This window comes from Oenanthe melanoleuca, chromosome 8 (genome assembly GCF_029582105.1).
Source record: "Oenanthe melanoleuca isolate GR-GAL-2019-014 chromosome 8, OMel1.0, whole genome shotgun sequence".
Classification (NCBI taxonomy): domain Eukaryota; kingdom Metazoa; phylum Chordata; class Aves; order Passeriformes; family Muscicapidae; genus Oenanthe; species Oenanthe melanoleuca.
Window position 1 is genome coordinate 17,375,469 of NC_079342.1, and position 21,411 is coordinate 17,396,879.

At 46.6% G+C, this 21,411-nt stretch overlaps 1 protein-coding gene across 2 annotated transcripts in view; it reads left to right on the forward strand.

The window, feature by feature from the left end:
* DMAP1 (DNA methyltransferase 1 associated protein 1) overlaps positions 1 to 19,433 on the forward strand; it is a 31,558-nt gene extending 12,125 nt beyond the window's left edge. For both annotated transcript variants that reach the window (XM_056497893.1, XM_056497894.1), the window contains exons 8-10: positions 1,468 to 1,539; positions 13,586 to 13,658; positions 15,491 to 19,433. In XM_056497893.1, coding sequence (XP_056353868.1) covers positions 1,468 to 1,539; positions 13,586 to 13,658; positions 15,491 to 15,837 — 492 coding nt within the window. In that variant the 3' untranslated portion in view covers positions 15,838 to 19,433. The remainder of the gene's footprint in view (positions 1 to 1,467; positions 1,540 to 13,585; positions 13,659 to 15,490) is intronic.
* Positions 19,434 to 21,411: the final 1,978 nt, after the last annotated feature.

Here is a 21,411-nt window from a genome sequence, read left to right on the forward strand (position 1 = left end):
TTAATTGCTTATTGCTGAATGCAAGTCAGAGTTGGCTTGGCTGAGGCAACAATGCTGATTTCCCTACACTGCTTTTGTCAGGGTGTTCAGCAACAGGCTGAGGGGCAGAGTTTGTGGAGTTTGGAAGCCAGCCTTCATTCAAAGGAAGCAGAGAGGATTGGTTTTTGATTACAGCCTTGTTTGTCATTAATAATGCAAGCAGGGAGGCTGTATCCTACCAAAGATCAAAGTGATCTCTGCAAGTTCATTAGCCCTGTTGGTAGTTAGAGAATACTTTTTCCTTCATGGTCATGTTTAGGAATCTTTTCCTGGGTCCTCTGTTTATTGGGCAGACAACAGATAACTGAAATAATCTTAATACCTGGCCATGCAGGGTGGTTTACAGGGTGCCACCTCAAGACCAAGACCTAGACATAGCTGACAGGGATGTGAGATTTATTGACAGGAAACTTGAAAAATTGAGTCACTGTCCTTCAGCATCTCTTATGATCTTGGGGCAGCCCTGGCTGTCTCGGCCCTCTCTGGACCAAAGAAAGAGCAAGCTGCAGAACCTCTCTGCAGAGAAATCTGTGAGCAGCAAGGCGAATGCTGGCTCCAAAGAAATGGGGAAATTTGAAGTGATTTAGTTTTGGAAAAAGTGCAGTTGTGCATGTGTTTTGCAGAGGTTTTGGCTGTTCTTAGCTTGAATCATAAGTATTGCTGACCCATTCAGGGGACCCCAAACCATTCAGTGCACAGATAGCCTGGTTTAATAGTTTAAAAGTCTGCTCACCTTTTGCTTTGCTCATCAGCATAGATTTATTAGAGATTATGTTTATTGTTTTCCATTTTGTTGAAATGCAACTATATGCTCTACTGTTAGCAGCAGAAGCATTGGAAGTTTGCTGCATTTTAATGCTGTGCTTAAAATACGAAGTAAGAAAGAAAACTGTCTAATGAGTGGACAAATGGCAAAACATGCATGAACAGCAGGCCTCCCTGGGAGGGGGCAGTCCTTGCATCCTCATTAGTGGGCTCATGTCTGTACAGATCAGAGGTTTCTCAGCTCATTCCTTAGGGAGTTTGCAGTCAAAAGGCAAGATTTAGGGAAGTCCTGGGCTGTTTTGATCAGTGAAATGGGTCAGAGTTGGATAAGGATGATACTGTGCAAATATGTATGAATACTGTGTAGGGTCAGGGTTTCTGGATGGGTGGATAAGTCTCTGTGCAGAGCAGTGCATTTAAACCAACTGACCAAAAAATGCTTGAGCTTTCCAAAGATGCCTTGAACTGGAGTATTTTTCTCAATGAATTACTTGGGATTTTCCACTGAATCCCATTGCCTGGGATTTTCCTCTTGCCTCAGGTCTGGCATGTGGCCGTGGCAGGTGGTTCTCTGTCATAGGAAATCATGTTTCCCCTTCAGATAGTCTCTATATGAAATCTTGTGTTTCCTCCATCAACACATCCTGTTTCAATCTCTTTCAGGCTGTTCCTGAGACTGCTGGCATCAAGTTTCCTGACTTCAAATCTGCAGGTGTCACGCTGCGGAGCCAGAGGGTAGGAGGCTCTTGTCCTGTTCCCATGCGACCTCTGTTAAATGTCTTTCACTTTGCCTGGCTCTCTCCTCATCCTTTTATAGCTAAAGAAAGTCAAGTTCTTCCCTCTAAAATAAGAAAGGAATTCCATAAATGTGGAGACTCAGAAATCTGGAATGCTGGCTCTCTGGAAGCCAACTCATTGCCTTGCAGAGGCACCTGAACTTCCTGGTGTTTGTCCCTAGTGTGCCTGCTCTGCTGTTTAGACACCTGTAACAGAACCAAATGGAGCTGTGTATCCAGAGCTCACAGCCAGAACTAAAGGGGCCCCTTGGAGCACGTGTGTTACTAGCTGAGAGGTTATTTTGGAGTGGTTTAGGCTGGAAAGGACCTTAAAAATCATCTAGTTTAAGATAATTAAGAACTGGATGTTCAGGTTGTGTCCTGAGAAAAACGGAAACATGTAAATACATAGAACTTTTAGCTTTTCTATTTACATTATCTTAGAAGATATTTTTTGGAGAAGCCCCTGTGTTCAATCTGTTGCAGAGATACTCCTGAGTAAAGAACTTTCTTGCTGTTTTTGTGTTGCTTTCTTGTATCAGCAAGACCTGACACCTGCCTCTTAGCCACAGGTTTTGGGATATCAAGTAACTTAAACCTGCTTGGTCAAATGAATGCTTTCAGAGAAGTTTTGATAGCAAAATCCTTTGTGCCCATTTTTGATTTTTTCCTAGAAAAAAAAATTAAATTGCTTTATTATAGTGAAGTTGGATAAGCACATTCCTTGTCTTCCATCCTCACTTTTAAAAGACTGTTTTTAAGGAATCCAAATGTTCTTTTGATATCAGAATGGTTTCAGATCTTGCTGGCTGTTAATAGAAGTGTGTTTGGGATAATGCTGCTTTGATGTACTGGTGCATGTGTGTGTTAGAGGTGGGATGCCTCAGCAGGGTCACTGCTCAGGGGCCCCTTCAGTGTACCAGTGCCACCAGCTGCAGGATACCTGTTTGAGTGAGGGGCTGCAGCCTTGAGGAAATCTCAGTCCAGAGACAAGCAAGACTGCAGTGCAAGTGTTGAGATTTATTGAGACGTGGCAGATGTGTTCTGTGGCACTAAGATAAATAGAGTAATTTATGGAGATTGATTTGGATTTTGAAAACTAATAAGTAATGGTTGATCTTTTCTATTTTTTTTTTACCCCCTCTGGAAGAGAAGCTGAGCAATAATGTATCAGTGATGGAATCATCTGGCAAAGCCAGCAGCCTTTTTGTGCGCCAAACAGGCAATTCAAACCCCAGCCTTCATGAAAATGGGTGCTACATGCTTTTATCTGTTTCCTTTAATGTTCACAAGATGCAGTGCTAAGCTGAGGCACGGCAGCCTGATTCAGCAACTTTTAGCCTGTGGTAGCCAAGCTCCTGGAGTGACCTACAGCAACTTTCTGTTTTCCTTGAAGTTTTTAAGGAGATAAATGCTGTTCTTAGAATTACCAGTGGTTTGTGAATGAAAAAGATGGTTCGTCACTGATCTAGGTGAAAAAACAACACTGTTGTTTGGAAATGTGAGAACTACCTCTAACCTAGGAAAATGAATTAATTTGTGGCTTCTAGCCAGTCACCTGGCTTCCTTAGCCAAGCCTTCCTTGTTTTTAAAATGGGAGCTGTTAGACTCACTTGCTTCACAGATGCATGATGGGGAGAATTAATTACAGGAGGTCAGTACAGGCCTTTTGAACTGGTAAGAGGTGCTGAAGTGCCAAATTTTGTGGAGTTGACAGTCCATGCTAATCCAAATTATTTTACTTGTGGGATTTATATGGCAAACCCTCTGAACTCCAGTGATGTGGAATTGATCAGGGTGGAGGCTAACTAGGTTTAAGTGAGGAATTGGAATGACGTGCTGGAAATTCATACTCTGGCAGCATCCAGCATAAGATGCTTTGCCCTTAGCACATTGAAAAATGATTTCAAAAAGCTTGTGCTGTCTTGCAGTAGGTTCCTTTGCCTGAAGACCTAAAGAGTTCCTCACCTAAAGGCTTCTGTTGTCCTCCTTTATTTTATACTTTTTTACTGTGTTTTACGCCTTTGTGGTTAGGTGAAGTTGGATTTTGCAGTGAGATCAGGGCTCAACCTCTGTCATGTGTGAAAAATGTACCATATCATCCCCAGGATAATAGCACTTACTCTTTGATTAGAGACTTTTTTTTCCTGAGGATTTACAATTTGTTTGAAATCTGAGTTAAAATTAATTTATAGACATGAGTCCTTGAAGAAAAAGTTAGGAATCTGTATTCAACTTAATTTGTTCCCAGTAGTTTTTATGACAATAGCCATGGCTCTCCAAATTCCCTGTTGTTAAAGCTTACACGATCTTATGGACAGGCTGAATTTGAAGACTTTTTTTTCCTTTTTTTTTTTCTCCTGTGAGGATTAATGGTCACTTACAGCCATTATTCTTCATAACTGAAAGTTTCTCCTTCAGCAGACGCTGAAGAGTAATCTTCTGCAGTGACTTGGCCAAGCTGCCTTCTATCAGACTGGCCTCAGTCTCCCATTGTTCTCCGTGGGACTGTGGCCACAGGCAAAGGAGGCCACAGCCCCCGTGCCCTGGCTCTGCATGGGATTTCCCTCTGCCTCCTGACAGCACAGACTGCAAGTTTCTCTAAGGCAGTGGGAAGCTGGGCATTATGAAAGGCTTCCTCTTAATTCAAGGCAGTTTATTGCCTTGGTGCTACTGAGAACAGGAGGCTGTAGCAGATGTTTGGGAAGGGGTAAGCCTTCCAAGAGTTTTTTGAAAAGAATTTTAGACCTTTGCATTTGATGTTAGTAAAATAGTGTTATGAAAATAACATCAGAAGTGTATTATTAATCCTAAGCATTACTTCTGGAAAACTTTCTCTTATATCAGCTCTGCTCAGTTGGGAGTTCAGACAGCCAAAGAGCCAGAGGAAAAGAGAGATGTGTAGGGAATTGTAACAGGGAAGGGTGAAGAAAAGACTAAAGGGAATGCAGGGAGCTATAAGGAAGGAATGCTTTGCTGCAGATCTGCCTGAAGGAAAGGAAAATGGGAGCTGTTGAACTTGGATCTTTTCCAGGATCCAGACAAACCAACAGTAACCACATGTTTGTGATCTGGCCATGATGTTGCTTCAGTAGAGCAGAACTGAATTTGTTCTGATTTCACCACAGTGTTTCTGTACCATGTTATGCTCAGCTTTCTTTTAAATATAACCTTTGTCTTTGACATTGTTGTGTTCAGAGCACTTGACTTTGGCATACTTAACATCTCTGCAGTGTGCTTTAGGTTGTTCTCTCTTAGTCCTGTCTGTGGATTTTAACTGACAATTTTGATAATGTTGAATTGTTGCAGCAGTGCTTTTAAGAAGGAAGGTGATGCATGGAAAAGGGTGGATGTTTGTACCCACTCCTGCATGTTGAGGTCTGTGTCCTTGCTTTGTTGTCATGGGTTTGGAAGCAAAGGAACTGGGAGAGAATTGATTGAGTGGTGTCTCATCTGGAAACAAAACAAAACCCTGTGATGAGAAGATGTTTGCAGAATTCTCAGTCTGCAGAAAGGACTGGGGGATGCTCCAGCTTAGTCATTCAAAGCTGGCCTCCTCCCCTCAGAAAAGGCTTCCAGGCAGCAGCCTGACTCCATCTGCTTAACTGGGATCTTGTAGACAATTTGCCAGTTGAAAAAATTAAGAAAGAAGTAAATGAAGGAAAATTACAAGTAGAGCTTTAGTACCCGTTGATTCAAATATTCACACTCATCAGCTTTTAAATATTTAGTAGCCTTCTGAGCACTTTTTTAGCACTGATTAATGAATAAGAATTTACTGTGGTTGTGTGGGGAAAGCATGTTTGATTTTGTCAATTTTTTTTTCTTGGAGTGAGAACTAAGTGCTTCCTGCAAGTCCAAGGTGAACGATATTTCTAGAGGAAGATGGGGTTATATGTATGTGTTTGGACATACTTATTCTCTGTATTTGATCTGACCAATAATTAAATGGCCAAGTATGCTGGTTGTTTACCCTGCATTGGAAGTGCTGGCTCTGTTCCTTCCCTATCATTAATGCGAACCCAGATCTCATAGGCAGTGAACATGTGACACATCTGTCTGTCCTCCTGTGATCAATATCATCCCTTCAGAGGTTCAGCTTTTGGAAGCAGTTCCATAAAATACCAGTTATTCTTATTTGGATTTGATAAATTTAATTACTTGAAGCAATTAATTATTTATTTGCTTTGTATTGATTACACTCCAAGGCGTTCTGACATCAATCTCATGGAGATCAACACACCCTTATTAGGTAGGGAAAGTTTATGTTTCCAGGTCTGAGCATCCCATGGATCAGTTAGCTGAGATGTGCTTGTTGCTTCTGCTAGCAATTTTTCATTAGTGAAGTTGTATGTTTTGCACTCTACAAGAGAGTGGCTGGGAGTAATTTCCACAGGGACTCTGACAGAGGTGTAGAAGGGAAGTAGTTCTCTCATTTCTGTGAATAAAACTTATGAAGAAATGACACAGGCTGGATCGAATTCATGTTGTGGCATTGCCATCTATTTGTTGTATTACATGCCCTTTAATTAGGGCCAAGAGAGTGCTGGTGCATTTCCTAATCAAACTCCTGTCGGCAGAGAATGAAATAAGATGAAAATATTGGTGTATTTATTTTTAAGGAGAACTGCAAAGGATACAAAATTGTGTATGAACTAGAGAAAGTGAATCCAACACGTCTTTTCCTCCATTCTTATTTTTAACTAAACCAAAAGGCGCTTAGTGTTAAATTGCTGAAAGAAGATGCATCCATCACCTTTTTTTGAGGAGGTCATTGATGTGGCAGAGCATCTGGACCAAAGCCTTAGTTTAGTGGGTTCTTGGGTCAAAGGAGAGCACCCTGGGTACAGGAGTGAGATTACTCTGGGTACAGGAATGGGATCTTTAAAATAAATTGCTGTTCTGGAAAGGACACTCCATGTTGCTGCTTCTCTTGAATCATCCAGTACCAAATAGTGTCCATGCAGTATGAGGCCTCAGGGACCTTTGTCAGTCCTAGATTTGAGCAGCTTTTACTACCTTTGTGTGCCCATAGTGACACAGTCTCAGGTGTCATTCATCAGCCAGTTTTATTGTGTGTAACATGTGCAGAGCTCCAGATATATCACTTTTTTTCTTTCATTAGTGTAACCGATATAATGATTGGACTGTAATTAGTCACTGTGGTTGTTTGTATTTGTGTAAGTGGAGATTCAGTTAAATTATTTAAGAGAAAAACGACATCAATTCAAGACTAGATGCATGTGTTGCTACACTTTCCTGTGTCTGATCTGAAAGTTTACATTACATTCTTGTACTATGGTAGAATGTCCTTGGAGTTCCCCCTTCTGTGGCCTGTCTTAGGGCCCTCCCTGCAATCACAGCACACACTGCTGTGCTCTTGATTTGTTTCTGACAGATGCAGCTCAGGGGCTGCAGGCATTTCTGTTTTCTGCAGCCGCCTCTACAGGTCTCAGCTTGGTCTGCATGCCTGTAGTGAGAGGCAGGAGTAGGACTATCTGGGAATCTGCAGATCTGCTTAAAGCAAACTGCTGTAATGTCATTCTGGTAGTGTGCTTTTAGCATAAAATACCCACCAGTAAAAATGCCCTGTACAGTTCTTTATTCTGCACCATGTATTTTCCTATTTTTTACTACACAAACACTTTCTGTAGTCCTTTTGCATTTGTTTTATAGGCTTGCACTATTTTTAAAGCAAAAGGAATTTAAGGACAAGCAATCTCAGGATTGGTAAGTGGATGATAAGTGGCTTGCCAGAGGATGTCCATCTTCAAAATGGCAGGCAGTCCTGGCACAGTGTGAGTTCCTCTTGTCTTCTCAGGTGTCTTGTTTCTTGTCATAGTCTGTGTGTCAAATGGGGAGAAAGCTGGTGATTTCCAGGTTCTCAGCCATCATTGTGTGGATTCCAAGTAGCCCTAATTTTTGGCCACTTGTACTGTTTCAAAGGAATCTGTACCCCCTTTCCAGGGGAGAAAGGGTGGAGAGTATAAAAGCCTTGAAGACCCTTTTGCCTGCACTGGTGGAAACCCTTCATGGTGAGACATTGATGCCTCAAGACTTGAGTTCCTTCAGGAAATTTTAGCTTTACCCCTTGAATCAGTGCTGCAGGTGAATAATGAGGCATTAATGTTTGTAGGATCAGTGAGCTTCTTCTTTGTTACATGCTGAGATGTGCTGAGCTTCTCTGGTATGTGTAGGCCTCCCTCATCTTGACAAAGCTTTCACTAGGTATATTCCTGTAAAACTGGCTTAATTTAGTAGGAAGATGCAAGTAAATTTATAGTTTTGCAACAACTGATTTGGGAATTTGTGAAGTATTTCTAACCACAGTCCAAAAATCCCTTAAATAGCCATTTACATAAGTTACTATAGAAATGTTTTCTCTTTAAAAGATTGGTTTATTTGGCATTAAACCTCAGTGGTGGAGCAAGTTGATGGTCATGTGCCACTCCAGAGAGATGGCTGTATGTTTAATGTCCCACATAGCAAAGGAGAGATGGCATAGTGGTATTACTCTTTATTTTCACCTGTGCAAGATCTTAATATGGCAGATCAGCAGGCACAGGCAGAAGACAGAGAGTCCATCCGGGGCAGAGGAAAGCATCTATGTTCATTGAGACAGAGAATACCTGTGAAATTTCACACTTTTCTAGTTTTTGCATATACTCATTGCACTTGCCCATTTACCTTCCACTGCAGCACTTCAGTTCCATGCAGTGCAGCACTTCAGAATTTCAGGAATGTGTGGGTTCATATCTAAAACTGAATTTTTTAGCTGAGGTTTTTGAAATTCCAGAACTCTAAGACTGAAGTATTTAATATGGTTCTTTCCTTCCTTGAGTCTTAAAAGGAGTACAGTCCTGTACAGGAGTGGAGGCTCTCTGCTCTTGCAAAGTAAAGCCATGCAGCCCAGGAATGTTTGACCTTCAGGCAGAAAATGCAAAAAACATTATTAATTTGAAACTTTAGCACTCCTTCCTGGAAATCCACTAAACCATTCACTCTAAAGATATCCATGAAGAAAGTGCCTAATGAGAAAGTTTTCTTGCTGCTGAAATCCACAAGGAAGGTGGTTTTCAATGTCATTGAGCTGTATTATAATGCTGAACAATACTGGTGCTGGTGCATAAAACGACAGTTTACAGCTGTACAGACACAGGTCAGATTTTAGGATTAATGTTTTTAGGACAGTTATATTGTTTAGGGTTGGGGAAGGCTGCTTTTAAGGAGAAGCCTACCTTAAAATTGAATTAAAATGAAGTGCAGCATCAGGGAAGGTACATGTGAAATATTCAAATAACCACTGATTTAAAACCTTGTATTTTGGTGGTAGACCAAACAAAAGGTTTCAGCACAAAAGAAGATTTTTTTTGGGAGGAGTAGGAAGTTGGGGGCATCAGAAAATGAACATTTATGAAAAAAGTGATGATGTGAGAGCAGGACATTTAAGATGAGCACTCAGATACAATCACTCAAGGGCCCTGAGTGAATCTGCAGATCCTGCAGACCTCTTCCATTCCTGCTGCAGGTCCCCATGACAATTTCTACCTGCCAGGTGGTGATGCAGTGAGACACAACAGGACTGTGTTGCAAGCTCTGCTATTACTTAGACTTCATTACTTAAATAGATTCAAATACACTTACAACTATGCTTAAAAGTATTAGCATAAATCATGAAAACTGAATGGCACACAAAAATAAATTAACTGAGTCTGTTTGGGGAGGCTATATCTTCAGTTATTTCTTATCCTGTTTGTTCATTAAATGAATTTTGCCAATTAGCAATTAATTTGCAGTAGGTCTCCTAGTCATTAGTGTGAATTAGCAAGGTTTTGTTGGCAGAATGCCTTGAACATTAAATAAAAACCCTGTATCATGTAAAACCTCAAGGGTACTCCATGGTGAGATCCTGTACAGAAATTGAACTGCAGAGGGTCCACCCCAGTCCCAGCCCTTGCTGTGAAGGTGTGGTGGATGATGGGTGCTGTGTTCTGATCCTTTTAAACTGCATGACCCAACTCTGGAGCAATGTCCTCCTCCTTCAGGGGAGAGCAGGGCAGGTCAGTGCCCTGTATTCCATCCTCCCAGACCAAGTGCATTCCAGCAGAGGCTGTGCATCCCAGCCTTCTCTCTGTACAGGCAGGCTCTGGTACTGTGGCTTTGGTGTTGACTTATAATTTTCTGTAGCTCTTTTTCTCTTGGTACATGCAGTTCATGTGTTTAATGCAGGTTGTTTATAGCAAGGACAAAGGATTACAGTCCTTAAATCAAAAGTGATGTTGGTGTAATTATAAGCACAGGCTGGTGTTGCAAAGAGGGCTGTAGGGAGAGGCTGTCAAAGGAGAAGAGCATCCAAAATATAGTAACCTCAAAAATCCCAGCTAATCAGTTTTCTGACGGGAGCAATCTGTTTCCCAGGTATTATTATTATATGGGGACTTTAAAGATAATAAATAACAATAATAGTCTACTATGAGGAAGGAAAGAAAAGGGCAAATGCCATTCACCTCAGAAGCTGTGGTTGCTCACTGGAGTTCTCCAAGGAACATAATTTTCCTCAGCCCCTGAGGAGGCCTCCATCCATGACAACACTGAGAACATCCCAGGAGCTGTGGTGTCAGAAGTAAGGTTGCCTGAAGGAGTGTTTTCATTAATGCAGAGATATGGCCCACAGAAACCACATATCCCAGTGCAGACATCATGAGCCAGAGGGCTCTTCTCTGGGCTGCTGGCTGGGCCTTGTGGCCCCTGCAGATTGCCTCATCCTTTGGGAATGAGGGGCAAGTGAGCACCACTTCCAGAACTATGCTTTTTCTCTGGATATCTGCTTGAAAGATCAAAACAAAGAAGGGCTTCCTTGGTCTTATCAAAGCTGTACAGAGCATGAAGACTTCTCTCTTGCAACAAGGCAGCCCAACTAACGGACCTTGGCTAACAGATTATCAGCAGCATTTGAGTAATAGACTGCTCATTTAGTTTTAATACATTTTGCATAGAGAGCAATCAGCCTTCATCAGTCTTAGAGATGAATTGGCTTAGCCAGCTAAATTCTAAAGATATTAGTCTGACAGCAGCCACATAAATCATAACATTTTCTTAATGATGGTAAAATTAAAATATACTCTTGCTTTGAGAAACCAGTGAAGCCTTCCTGTTTGCAGGTCCTCCTGCCTGAATTAAAAGGAAGCTTAATTGATGTGGTTTTAAACTAAACTCACAGTCCCACTCTTCCTCAGCATCTCTAGTGTTCTTTTCTTTGAAGTTAAATTAATTTGTCCTGCCTCTCCCTGCTCTGTCCTCTAATCTTCAGGAGTGTCAGTGAAGACCAGAGCCCTGTGGGACATGATCCAGATGTGCACAACATCACAGTTGAAGGTTTTGCCAGCTTGTTTGCACTGCCAGTAGTTGCTTGAGCTATTGGAGGCCTCCCAAGATGAAAACCTTGTGCTCTTCCTCTAACCTACAAACCAAGACCTCCTGTCTGTCTACCTAGCCTAGCCAAGGATGAACTTTTCTTGTCCTTTGTTCCTGAAGCTGGCTTGGTGCCCAGCATGCTTTTGCTAGAAGGGAAATTAACAGAAAGAAATCTTGCCTTTGGCTAAAAAGGCTCCAATGTGTGGTTTTGGAGGCAGGGGTGAAGACAGCCTCTCAGGGCTGTGAAAGTCACACAAATATTGTGTCCACAAGCTCTTCAGTGGGGAGGTGCTGGGCTCATTGTGTCCCCCAAGTTAAGGGTAGTACCTTCTGACTAGGTCAGCCCATACATCCCCAAGGTGAGGCAGAGCCGGGTATGTCACCCATTTAAATATTCTGTATGATTCCTCTTGGCACAGAGCAGTTCTTTGGGCTGAATCCTCCTGCTTTCAGGGATGTCTTCCTGATGTTCTTGCCTGACTACTCAGTCTTCTGCTGAGCTGTGCAAAGTGGCCTTTCCTTCCTTGGCATCCCGCTGGTAGCTGCATGGCACCCATTGAATAAACAGAACATCTGTCCCAGTGCTTTGGGCTGCCTTATCGTAGGGCTGTACCCTGTCCTTTTCAGCAGAGCCTGTGCTGGTAGTCTGCAGCAGAGCTCCTTGGAAAAATCTTTTAGTGAGGTTTTGCTCAAGGTGAGACTCTGGGTTGAAGACTTGTCTGAAATCCAAATGTGTCATAATTTTGACAGTGTTTCTTCTGCTAAAATAATCATTTTGTGGTGAACTGCAAAGAATTGGTTTCTTTACAAGTAGGAAAGAAGTATGAAACTGACTGCTGTGCAGAAACCCCAGCATTAAGCCAAAGACCTTGAGGGTAAATAAAAAAAGGCAGAGGGATCCTATAGCCTTACCTGTGCTAACTGCTTGCATGAAGGATTTTGTTTTTTTTCTAGTGCTCCTGTTGGATTCTCTGGGTCAGGCTGGTTTCTTAGAAATCCTCCCCTGATAGTCCTACCGGTCCTTTGCTGGAGTCTTTCTTGTGGTGCCAATATCTGTCAAAAAGGACCTGGTGCTTCTCAGCATATATCATGAAAGGCCCATTCCCCTGCTGTGCTCTATGGCATCCATACTCTGGTTTCTTGGCTGAAATGATGTCATGGAGAAGGCAGGATTTCCCCCAGATTCTGCTCTGGTGTTGTGGAGCAGCTGATGGGACATAGCCATAGCTGAGTTAAGGTTGGAGCTCTCACAGTTTGGGGATGTGTGTGTGCATGCAGTGCTCCTGCATTCAGAGGAATTAGGAAGTTCCAGATGGAGCCTCTTGGCGTTTTTGTGTTGGGGCAGTGGACACTGGAAGGATGGGTCTAATCTGGGAGACTGATGTTGGGCTGCCTGCTTTGGGCAACTTCAGCCTGTGGCTTGTGGGAAGTAGGGTGACTATAGGTCCTCCCAGTGAGCTCTCCTCAGAGGCCAGTTTTAAGGTGGAGTGAATAATGTTTTTTCCTTCAGGTGATTCCCAGCCACGTTGCAGACTCATGGCTGGTTTGGCTGAGGTTTGGGCCCCTGGTCAGTAAGTGGTGTGTGCAGGATAGCTGAGGATGCTCTTGCCTCCTGGCTGCTCCATGGCCTGCCAGGCAACTTGGGTTGGTGATTTGGTTGAGGTATGAGGTCACCTTTCCAGGGTTGGATATGGAGGGGGCTGCCTGTGCCTGTGCAGAGGGTGTTTGACAATGCACTGTTGAGAATCATTTCTTTCCTGGTGCATCTTGTAGCATAGCTGAGTGCTCTCATTTTTTCTGGGATATGTCTGCAGGGCTTGGAAACCTGTTCTCCCTGCCATATTGTGCCAGCTGCGTTTGTGCTGCTGGTAATCTAATAAATGCTTGGTCTGAGCAGCTAGCACTCCTGCTAGAGCCCAAATGAATGCAGAGGAAGGACCCTGCTAAGTGTGTGCATTCTTCCTCTCCTGGCCAGCTCCAATTCCCTTTCATAGCTCACATCTGATGCTTCCTCTCTCACCTAGCCCCTTAGCTCCGATGTAAATGTGTGTGCACACTTCTGCCAGTCAAGTAACTGTGCTCTCTCTGTCTCTCCCCTTTGTTACAAAGCTTGCTCTGTAAATGAATCCCACAGGTCTGGGGCTCAGCAGGTAAAAGGAGAAGTGAGTCTGTTAGCGCATGAGTCTAATCAGGCCGGCTAAAGCGAATAAAGTAGGGCAGCATTGCACATTAGCCGCTGTGTAAATGAGCCCTTTGATGGGCTGGGCACCGCGGGAGAGGGTTTGAAGCCAAGAAGAACTTTTGTTGTTAATTCAGTGACACATGGAAACTGTAAAACAGCGTGTCTTGCACACACACGAGAGAGAAAATAAAAGCCCTCACGACCGGGCTTTTCAATACCTGCCCTCGGACCTAGTCTGAAAACTTTCAGCCCCTGTCTCCCTCTCTTACCACTTGATTTTCCTTTCTCTCCCTTTCTTTTTTTGTTCCCCCTGCACTATAAAAAGAAAAGCTCTCTTGCCTTTTGAACTAGACGGCTGTGAGTGAGGGCTATCTCTGAGCTGTGTGGCTCTGTTACCTTTGTGTTCCAGATGAAACTGCCAAGCTCGGTGGGACAGAAGAAGATTAAAGCCCTGGAGCAGATGCTGATGGAACTCGGAGTAGGTGAGTAAAGGGGGCACGAGAGAGAGAAAGAGACACACAGAGCTAGCCTTTGTTCTCGAGATGGGCTATTTTTTCCCCTAGTAATACAGCCAGTTTCTTGAATAACAGTATGTGAATGGTTTTTAAAATATTTTATGTGTTTAAAAAAAAGAGAGGGTAAAAGCCAGAACAAGATGCACAGGGTTTTTTTTTTTTCCTCCCAGTAGAAAAATCTTTTAAAAAGGCCTTTGTTTCTCTCTTGTTTGGGCCTTTTTAACCATCAAGAGAGGCAGCACAGTATTAGGAAGGCAAATCTCAGCCTTGCCAGGAGAGGTACTTCTAAGTGTGTTAGTGACCATGGCACGAGCATTGTTCAGGGCTGCCCTGTCTTGCTTTTAAGCTTCATTTCCTCTTAATTTACTGCTCACGGTGGCAAGTCCAAAATGCATCTGGGACTGTTCATCCCCCCTTTATAGGTTGCATGCTGTGTGAAAATCTGGAGCATCTCTGCTGAAAGGCGAGTAAACACACATCCCTCACTCTTGAACTCGAGTGTCTTAGCAGCTGAAAGAAGGGTTCACTTAACATGTACAATACCTGCTCGTGGCTAGAGGGGGAGAAGTGCAGCCCATGGCCAGCAGCTGCTCTCCATGCAGTAGGGACAGTTTGCAGGTATTACAGGTCCCAGCATGCAATGTCTCTTGATTAGACACCTGATGATCCTTTCCTCCCCCACTGTGGCTGAAGAGATATTGAAAGGTAGGAAAAGAGAGGAAAGAGAGGAAAGAAAAACAGAGGTCTTATTAATGATTTACAAGAGATTACCAAGCCTGTTCCCAGCACTGACTTCTGTTAAGTGTTAGCTTTTTGCACCAACTGGTTTATGGGTTGATTTGTTGTCTCAGAGAGTGTGCCATTCTGAAAGCCTCCTGTGGTGGTGAAAGTGGCTCAGCCAGGATGGTTTCCTCTTTCTGCTGTAGACCTAAGGGAGATGCTGTTTGTGTGTGCTAGGGAAGCCTGGGGGAAGCATGTGACTGCTTCTCGGAGCTTGCTTTCCATGAGGGTAAGGAGGGGTCCCTGATCCCCGCTCCTACCTCACAGAACACACGTATCTTGAGGGTCTCTTGGGGTTCTGGCCCCACTGTACCTCAGAGGTCAGAACCACACCTGGGCGTTGTGGGGATGCACACAGTACTAGCAGGAAGGGGTCATGTTGGCAGCCCTGCAGACAGGGGCCACTGCTTTGTATCAGGGCAAACATGCAGAGCTTCATCCTTTCCTTCTGCGGAACTTGCAGCGCTTCCTGGCTCTGTGTGTGCGCATGGTGGGGTGCAGCAGAATGCTGCAGGTGTGGGGAGGTGATCTGATAGTTGCTGCTACAAACAGTTCTGTAACACAGCAGCAGAGAATTCTCTGCCTTGAACCTGCCCTGGGAGGAGCAATAATAGAGGCAGCAGAGCTCAGCCTGTCCACCTGTTGTTGGTGTAGGTGTAGGGAACAGCAGGAGCTCTTCTGCCCTTTGCAGCAGTGGGGATCCAATCTCTCTGTAAGACAGAGCTCCCTTCATGTGACCTGGTGGGTGGCAAGGTTGAATCATCTGGTCTTCCGTCATGCTTCACTTGCTAAGTCCTGGATGTTGCAGATTCACCCTTAGTTCTTGGTCAGAACCGAAGGACAGCCTGAAAAATAGGTGTGCAGCCCTTGGGGACATCAATTGCTACTGATCCATGTGATTGGAGCAAGGCTCCTGCTGTATCTTTGTGGGAATGAAAGAGCAGCCGAGACCTTCATAGGGATTTTTCATTGTAGGGTTGTGGATCTGCATGTTTAACAGGGCGTCTTTTTCTCCCTAGATCTCAACCCTATGCCCACAGAGGAGATTGTGCAGATGTTCAACGAGCTGCGGAGTGACCTGGTGCTGCTGTACGAGCTGAAACAAGCCTTTGCCAACTGCGAGTATGAGCTGCAGATGTTACGGCACCGCTACGAGGCCCTGGCCAAAGCTGGGAGCATCGGCCCCCTCAGTGTGGAAGGCGCCCATCCAGATGGCCAGACAGGGCTGGGCATCGAGGAGGGCAAGGGAGATACCAAGGACCAGATCATTGATGTAGTAGGAGCACCACTGACCCCCAACTCGGTGAGAAGGAAGGTCGGGGGGGCAGAACAGGGCGCACTCAGGTCTCCGACGCAGATGCCCTGACAAGCGCTGGGATGCTGCCCTGCTCTCCCTCCAGGCATGCGCGTCCAAGGGAGCAGAACACGCCTGTTCCCCCCCAAGTCCCAGTGCTGCTCTCTGGGCTTGTCTCCTGTGCTGGACAGTGTTCTTGGTGCTACAGGTGGGGTCAGCAGGGCTTTCTACATCCTGCATGCAGGCAGATGGCTTGGTGTGGGTGCCACCGTGGACCAAAGCGGTGAGGCTTTGGGTGATGAGAGCTTGTTCTAAGGCAGCAACAGTACAGCTGCAAACCTGAGGCATTTTCCCTCTAGACACAGCCTCGTAAGGGGGGTTGCTCAGCAGAGGGAAGCGAGTGGGGAAAGCAGTCTTCAGGTGATGAGACATGACCTGCCCAAGACCCTGGAGTCAAGCAGTAACCCTGCCTGGAGCAGGAGGCTTGGGAAGGACAGAGGTGTTTGAAGAGCAAAGGAGGGTTTCCATACTCTACTTCCAGTGCCAAGAAAGAAAAGCCAGGCCTAGGGCTTCTTCCAGTGCAAGCCCTGTGGCAATGTCCTGTGCATGTACCTCTGCAGGATGTGAATCACCGGCCTCTCCTCCCTGCCTCCAGGAGGGCAGGTTGCCCAGCCCCTCACCACTGCCTCAGGGCCAAGGGTAAGCCTGGGGATCAGCTGAGGCTGCTTTCCCCTCTGTGCAGTCCCCTGGCACAGCTGAGCTGAACTGCCTGATGAAAGCTGCCCATCTCCACACCGTGGCATCCCCGACGCCTCCGATGCACTGCCCCTGGTAGCGGCACAGACCTTTACTTTCTAAAATGTATAATGTATTGCAGGATATTGAGAACACCTTATCTGTCAACGGCAGAGGCGACACGTTAACCTGGACTTGAGTAATGTCCTGTTTGATTGTGACAATGTTGAGTCGTAAGGAAGAGTTCCACTGAGACAGGTTCATGTTTGTAAAGGAGTCTTTTGAATTATTATTTTTTTTCCCTTCTGCATTCAATCTGGAATCTCACCCCTCCCTCCCTGCGGTCTGGAGTGTCCTGGTTTGCAAACTTTTCGGGCTGATTTACAGTACGCTTGGTATCCCTTGAGAGCTGGCTTGTTGGGAAGGTGGGAGAGATGGTGGTGGTGGCTGTAACTGCAGGAGGAGGGAGCCCATGTGTGTGTTTCTGACCACATTGTTCCTCGTTGCCACCTCCTGGAGTTGGAAACAAAGGCATGGGCCCAGGCAGCACAGAGAGGGTTAAACTGACCTGGTCTCTGACATATTTGAAAGAAATATAATCAAGTTAATTCACTGCAAGGCAAATTCAGTACCTAAAGGGCCCCCATGTTAAATACAGCACTGACCTTTACCGGCTGATTACACAAAGACGACACAATTAGATTAGTCCAAGACAAAAGGTCAAGCACATTCACACTGTGACCATTTTTTGCTACCTTTTGAGGGGGGGGAAATTACATCCCAGCTGCAGGGGTATTTTGGAGAGGAAGAGGATGGGGCTGCTGTACCATGTTCTGCCTGGTTCAGATATGTTTGGAGAGTCAGGCAGGGCCTGGCACTGCGCTTGCCCTGAACCTTTCTATGGTTGTTGGGCTGTGTGGTGGTGGGAGAGATCAACACCCTGCAGCCCACAGCCAGCTTTTCCAAAGATAGGCCGAACTGAGTAGAGGTCATGTCCTGGTGATCCTCCCTGCCCTGCCTGGAGCTGGCAGATGCAGCTCTGGTGCCTCTTGTCCAGCATCATGGCTGAATTTGCCTCTGGAAGATTGTTGGGCTCGGTCAGCGCCGAGAAGGGGGATGGCTGCTGGGTGCATGCATGTGTCCCCACCCTGCACTGCAGTGGCCCCAAGGTGTCCCAGGCCATGGTGGGGACAGCAAGGCCAGGACATGGTGCTGAGGAAGCAGCTTGTGGAAGCACAGCGCTTTGTCCCCACCCCACGGTGCTGGCAGCAGGGCAACAATGTGGCTGGTGGTGGGAACGAGCAGCTCTGGAGCACAGTGGTGCTTTTTGATGGCCATTCCTTCCCTCTCCTCCTGCAGCTGTGGGTGCTTGGCCATGACACCTGCCCTTGTCCTGCTGCAGTGGTTTAACTCTGCCATGCCAGCCTACATCTCCCAAGTTCAAGCGTGTGCTTTGCCACTGAGCTGCCAGGGCCTTTGGGGAATCATTTAATCTCCCTCCTTCAAATTTCTCTGAGTTGGAGAATCCCTTTGTGCTGTCTAGCACTGCCTGTCCATGGCACTCTACATGTTGGATTAAGCATGGATTAGTTCAGCCTCCAAACCAGCTGCTCCCCTGAAGTCAGATTTGTTTTCCTGGAGAGAAGTATTTTGCTCCAGATGTTGGAGGGAGTGAGTGGCAAAGCCAGGAATAGGACTTGGGTTCCTGACTCCTGAGTGCTGCCTGGCATGCCTGGATTCTTTTCCAGGAATTGGAATGAATGGGCATAGGCACACCAGGGTCTTTGGAGATACTGTTTTTGTCAGTAGCTGTCTGCCAGCACCCCGCTTGGCCAGCAGTGGGGATGGGGACATGTCAGCAGGGTGTGTTAGCCAGGCTGGGAGCAGCATCTGTCTCAGAGCCCATGGGGCAGTGGGAAGCCTGGTGCTGTCCTGCCCTGCTGTGTCCACCACTTTTCTCCTACCCTGGCTACCTGTCCACCCTCTCCCAGGGCCTGCAGTGCCCATGGCTGACCATTAAAGCCGAGCTGGGATCCCCCCAGTGCTGTTTGAGGCTGACCCCGGTAGGGACTTTACTCGGGGCCTTCGGGAGGTGAAAGGTGAGCCGAACTCGGAACAAATTAGTTCCAAGCAGAAGTTCAGCCAGTTACTCCAGATTGGATCCTTTGATTTCCACAACTCAGACTCCACTCAGTGATCTGTAATGAGTGACTCTCAGAAATCCTCACATTGCAGCACTTTGTTCCTGAGCTCACAAGTCAGCCCATTAATGGGTAAAGGAAAGGACCTTGAGTCTAAGAAGTCTCGGGTTCAGAGTCAGAATTATTTGACTTTTAAGCTTCCTTTATCTGAACTCCTGCTGACTTCTTGTTTTCTGAGCCTGTTTGAAAGCTAGAAGTTACATTGTTAAGATCAAACATTCTCTCTTTCCAGATGGAGTTACAATATCTGTCTTTTATATATATATATTTTAATATATATAGTGTATATATACCAGGGTGTATATATATTCTTCTCTTTTTTTTAATCGTTCTTTCCATTAAAAGAAACTAGACTTGTAAGCTCTTGTAAATTATAATGTAAAACATTTTTTTTAACCAGACAGTTCCCAATTTTGCCCGAGGCAACTGGAATAGCTGTGCCACGGAAGGCAATAGGAAGGTGATTAATATGAATTTGTGACATATTTGAAAGATGGGTCTTTTGCCATATAAAGATTATCAAACACATGTGCTCTTCCCCATTAATTCTGCAGCCCTCCCAGGAAAGCCACAAAGCCCAGCTCCTTTGTTTCCAGGGTGGGTTTTTGTTTTTTAAATGTACCTTTCGGTCCCCTTGATTACCCTGTATTTGATTTTTATAGGGCATCTGCTCACTCTGCTGTGTGGGTTCTCTGGCCCTTTTATTTCCCCGTTAATCGGATCCCGCAAAGGCAGCGGTGCCAGGGCCTCTGACGAAATCCGTGTGTGTGTTGTATTTAACTTTCAGCCGTGCAAATTCCATGCTCTGTTTGCCGTCTGCCCGGCGGGAACTGGGGGCCGCTTCCCGCCAGGGGAGGCAGCGGGGCCTCCCACGCTGTGCTGTGCCGCTGGGAGCAGGGATGGGCAGGGCTGGCTCCTTCCCGGGAGCGGCTCCCTCCTGCCTGGGCTGTGCCCCGGGCGCTGGCGGGCTGGGCAGTGGCTCTGCAGGGCGCTGGGAGCGGGAGGCTGCGGGGCTGCACCAGGCTGCTCTCGCTGTGCCACTGCCTGCCCTGCCCTGGGGACCCGGGGCTCTGGCAGCTCCTGTCCCTGCAGCACCCAGCACACAGAGCCCAGCTCTGGGTGCTGCCCCTGCCGTGGCTGTGGGCAGAGGGTCCCTGTGGCACCTGGCACAGTCTCACTGCAGTGCGGTGGGAATGTCCCACTTGGTCACAGTGGCCCCAGCTTTCCTAGGGCTGGGTGCAGCCCTGAACCTTCTCTGAAAAGGAGCTCCCTGCAGCTTGCCAGCCTTGTGCAGGTGTATTGGTGTGCGCTGCCCACAAGAGGGATGGGTTTTTTGAGGAGCCCTGGTTTTTTGTCAGCCTCCTGATCTGCTCCTGGGACACATCACAGCAGGTCTGGATAGCAGAGGAGCATTTCCAGGCTCTGTCCCATGTTAGACATTCCTGACACAGCTGCCCATGGCACAGAGCTGTTCTGCCCCTCTCTGAGTGTCCTGCTCCTTAGGGCTTGGTGCACGCTGGCATGTTTGGTCAGGACTCCTGGGGCCACCCGGTTCTTGCAGAGCTCAGCCCCTTCCTCCTCACCATCCCAAAGCCCTGCTCATGTCAGAGAGGTAACATCCCCTGTGAGGGTGCTGTCCCACCCCCTTGTCACTGCTGGATTAGCTCTGTCCCTCCTGTCATGCAGAGACCTGGCTCTGCCTTCAACCAGGCACTGTAGTCCATTAGGTACTGCCTGGAGTGCTGCTGAAGCCCTGGGACTAGCTCTGGGACAGGTGGATGTGTTTGCCACAACCCAAGTGCTCCCACCTGCTGTTCCTGGTTTTTCTTTCCTGTCTCCCTTTTGGAGCAGAGAAAATAAAGGGAGCTGGCCTCCAATTCCTTCTCCATCAAGAAGGCAAAGAAGCCATAAGCACTTTGTGCAGGGTGAGGATGGGCTGTCCCTAAGCCCATCTGCCTCAGTCACCAGGTGACAGCTGGCGTTGCTGCAGCCCCTGCTGCCTTTGAGGCTACCATGTCCTGAGCCAGGCTGCTCCTGTGCTGCCCACAGGCTGGAGAGCTCCTTCCAACATCCCACATGCCCAGCCCTTGTGTAGCTGCTCTCTTGCAGTAACTCCTTCATGCCCAACGCCTGCAAGTGCTGCCTTGCCTGTCTGAGGGGCTGCCCCTGCTGGAAACACTCGTGTTGTCCCCTGCACTCACTGTCAGTAGTTGTTCCTCCTGCTGCCTGCCCAAGTCTTCACTCTCTGGTGCGAGGGGCCCTTGGTCCCTGCCTCCACATTTTGCAGGGCCTTGGAGGGGCTGCAGCATCATAATGGGAGCCTGTGTTTATGTGCTGCCCACTGTGGGCACTGGTGGCCCTGGCTGTGTGCCCTGCTCTGGGCTGCTGCCCACCTGCCCACCCTGTGTCCCCTGCACCTGCCTTCCAAGTGTAACTGGCCATCATCGACCCACCGTGACAATGTCCTCTGAGTCACATTCTCGCCTGCAGGAGTAGAGGGCAAAGGCCAAGTTCTTAGTTTTCATAAAACTAATTAGATGACACCCATCGAAAAAGGGTCAATAAAGCTGATCAGGGGCTGCATAAAGGGAACTGGTAAAACCCCTGTGACCTTTGCATGGAGCAAGTGGCTGGATTGCCCCTGCCCTCTGGGAGCTGCCACTCGGTGCTAGCTGGATACTTGCATCCCTGTCACCCAGTGGCACTCTGG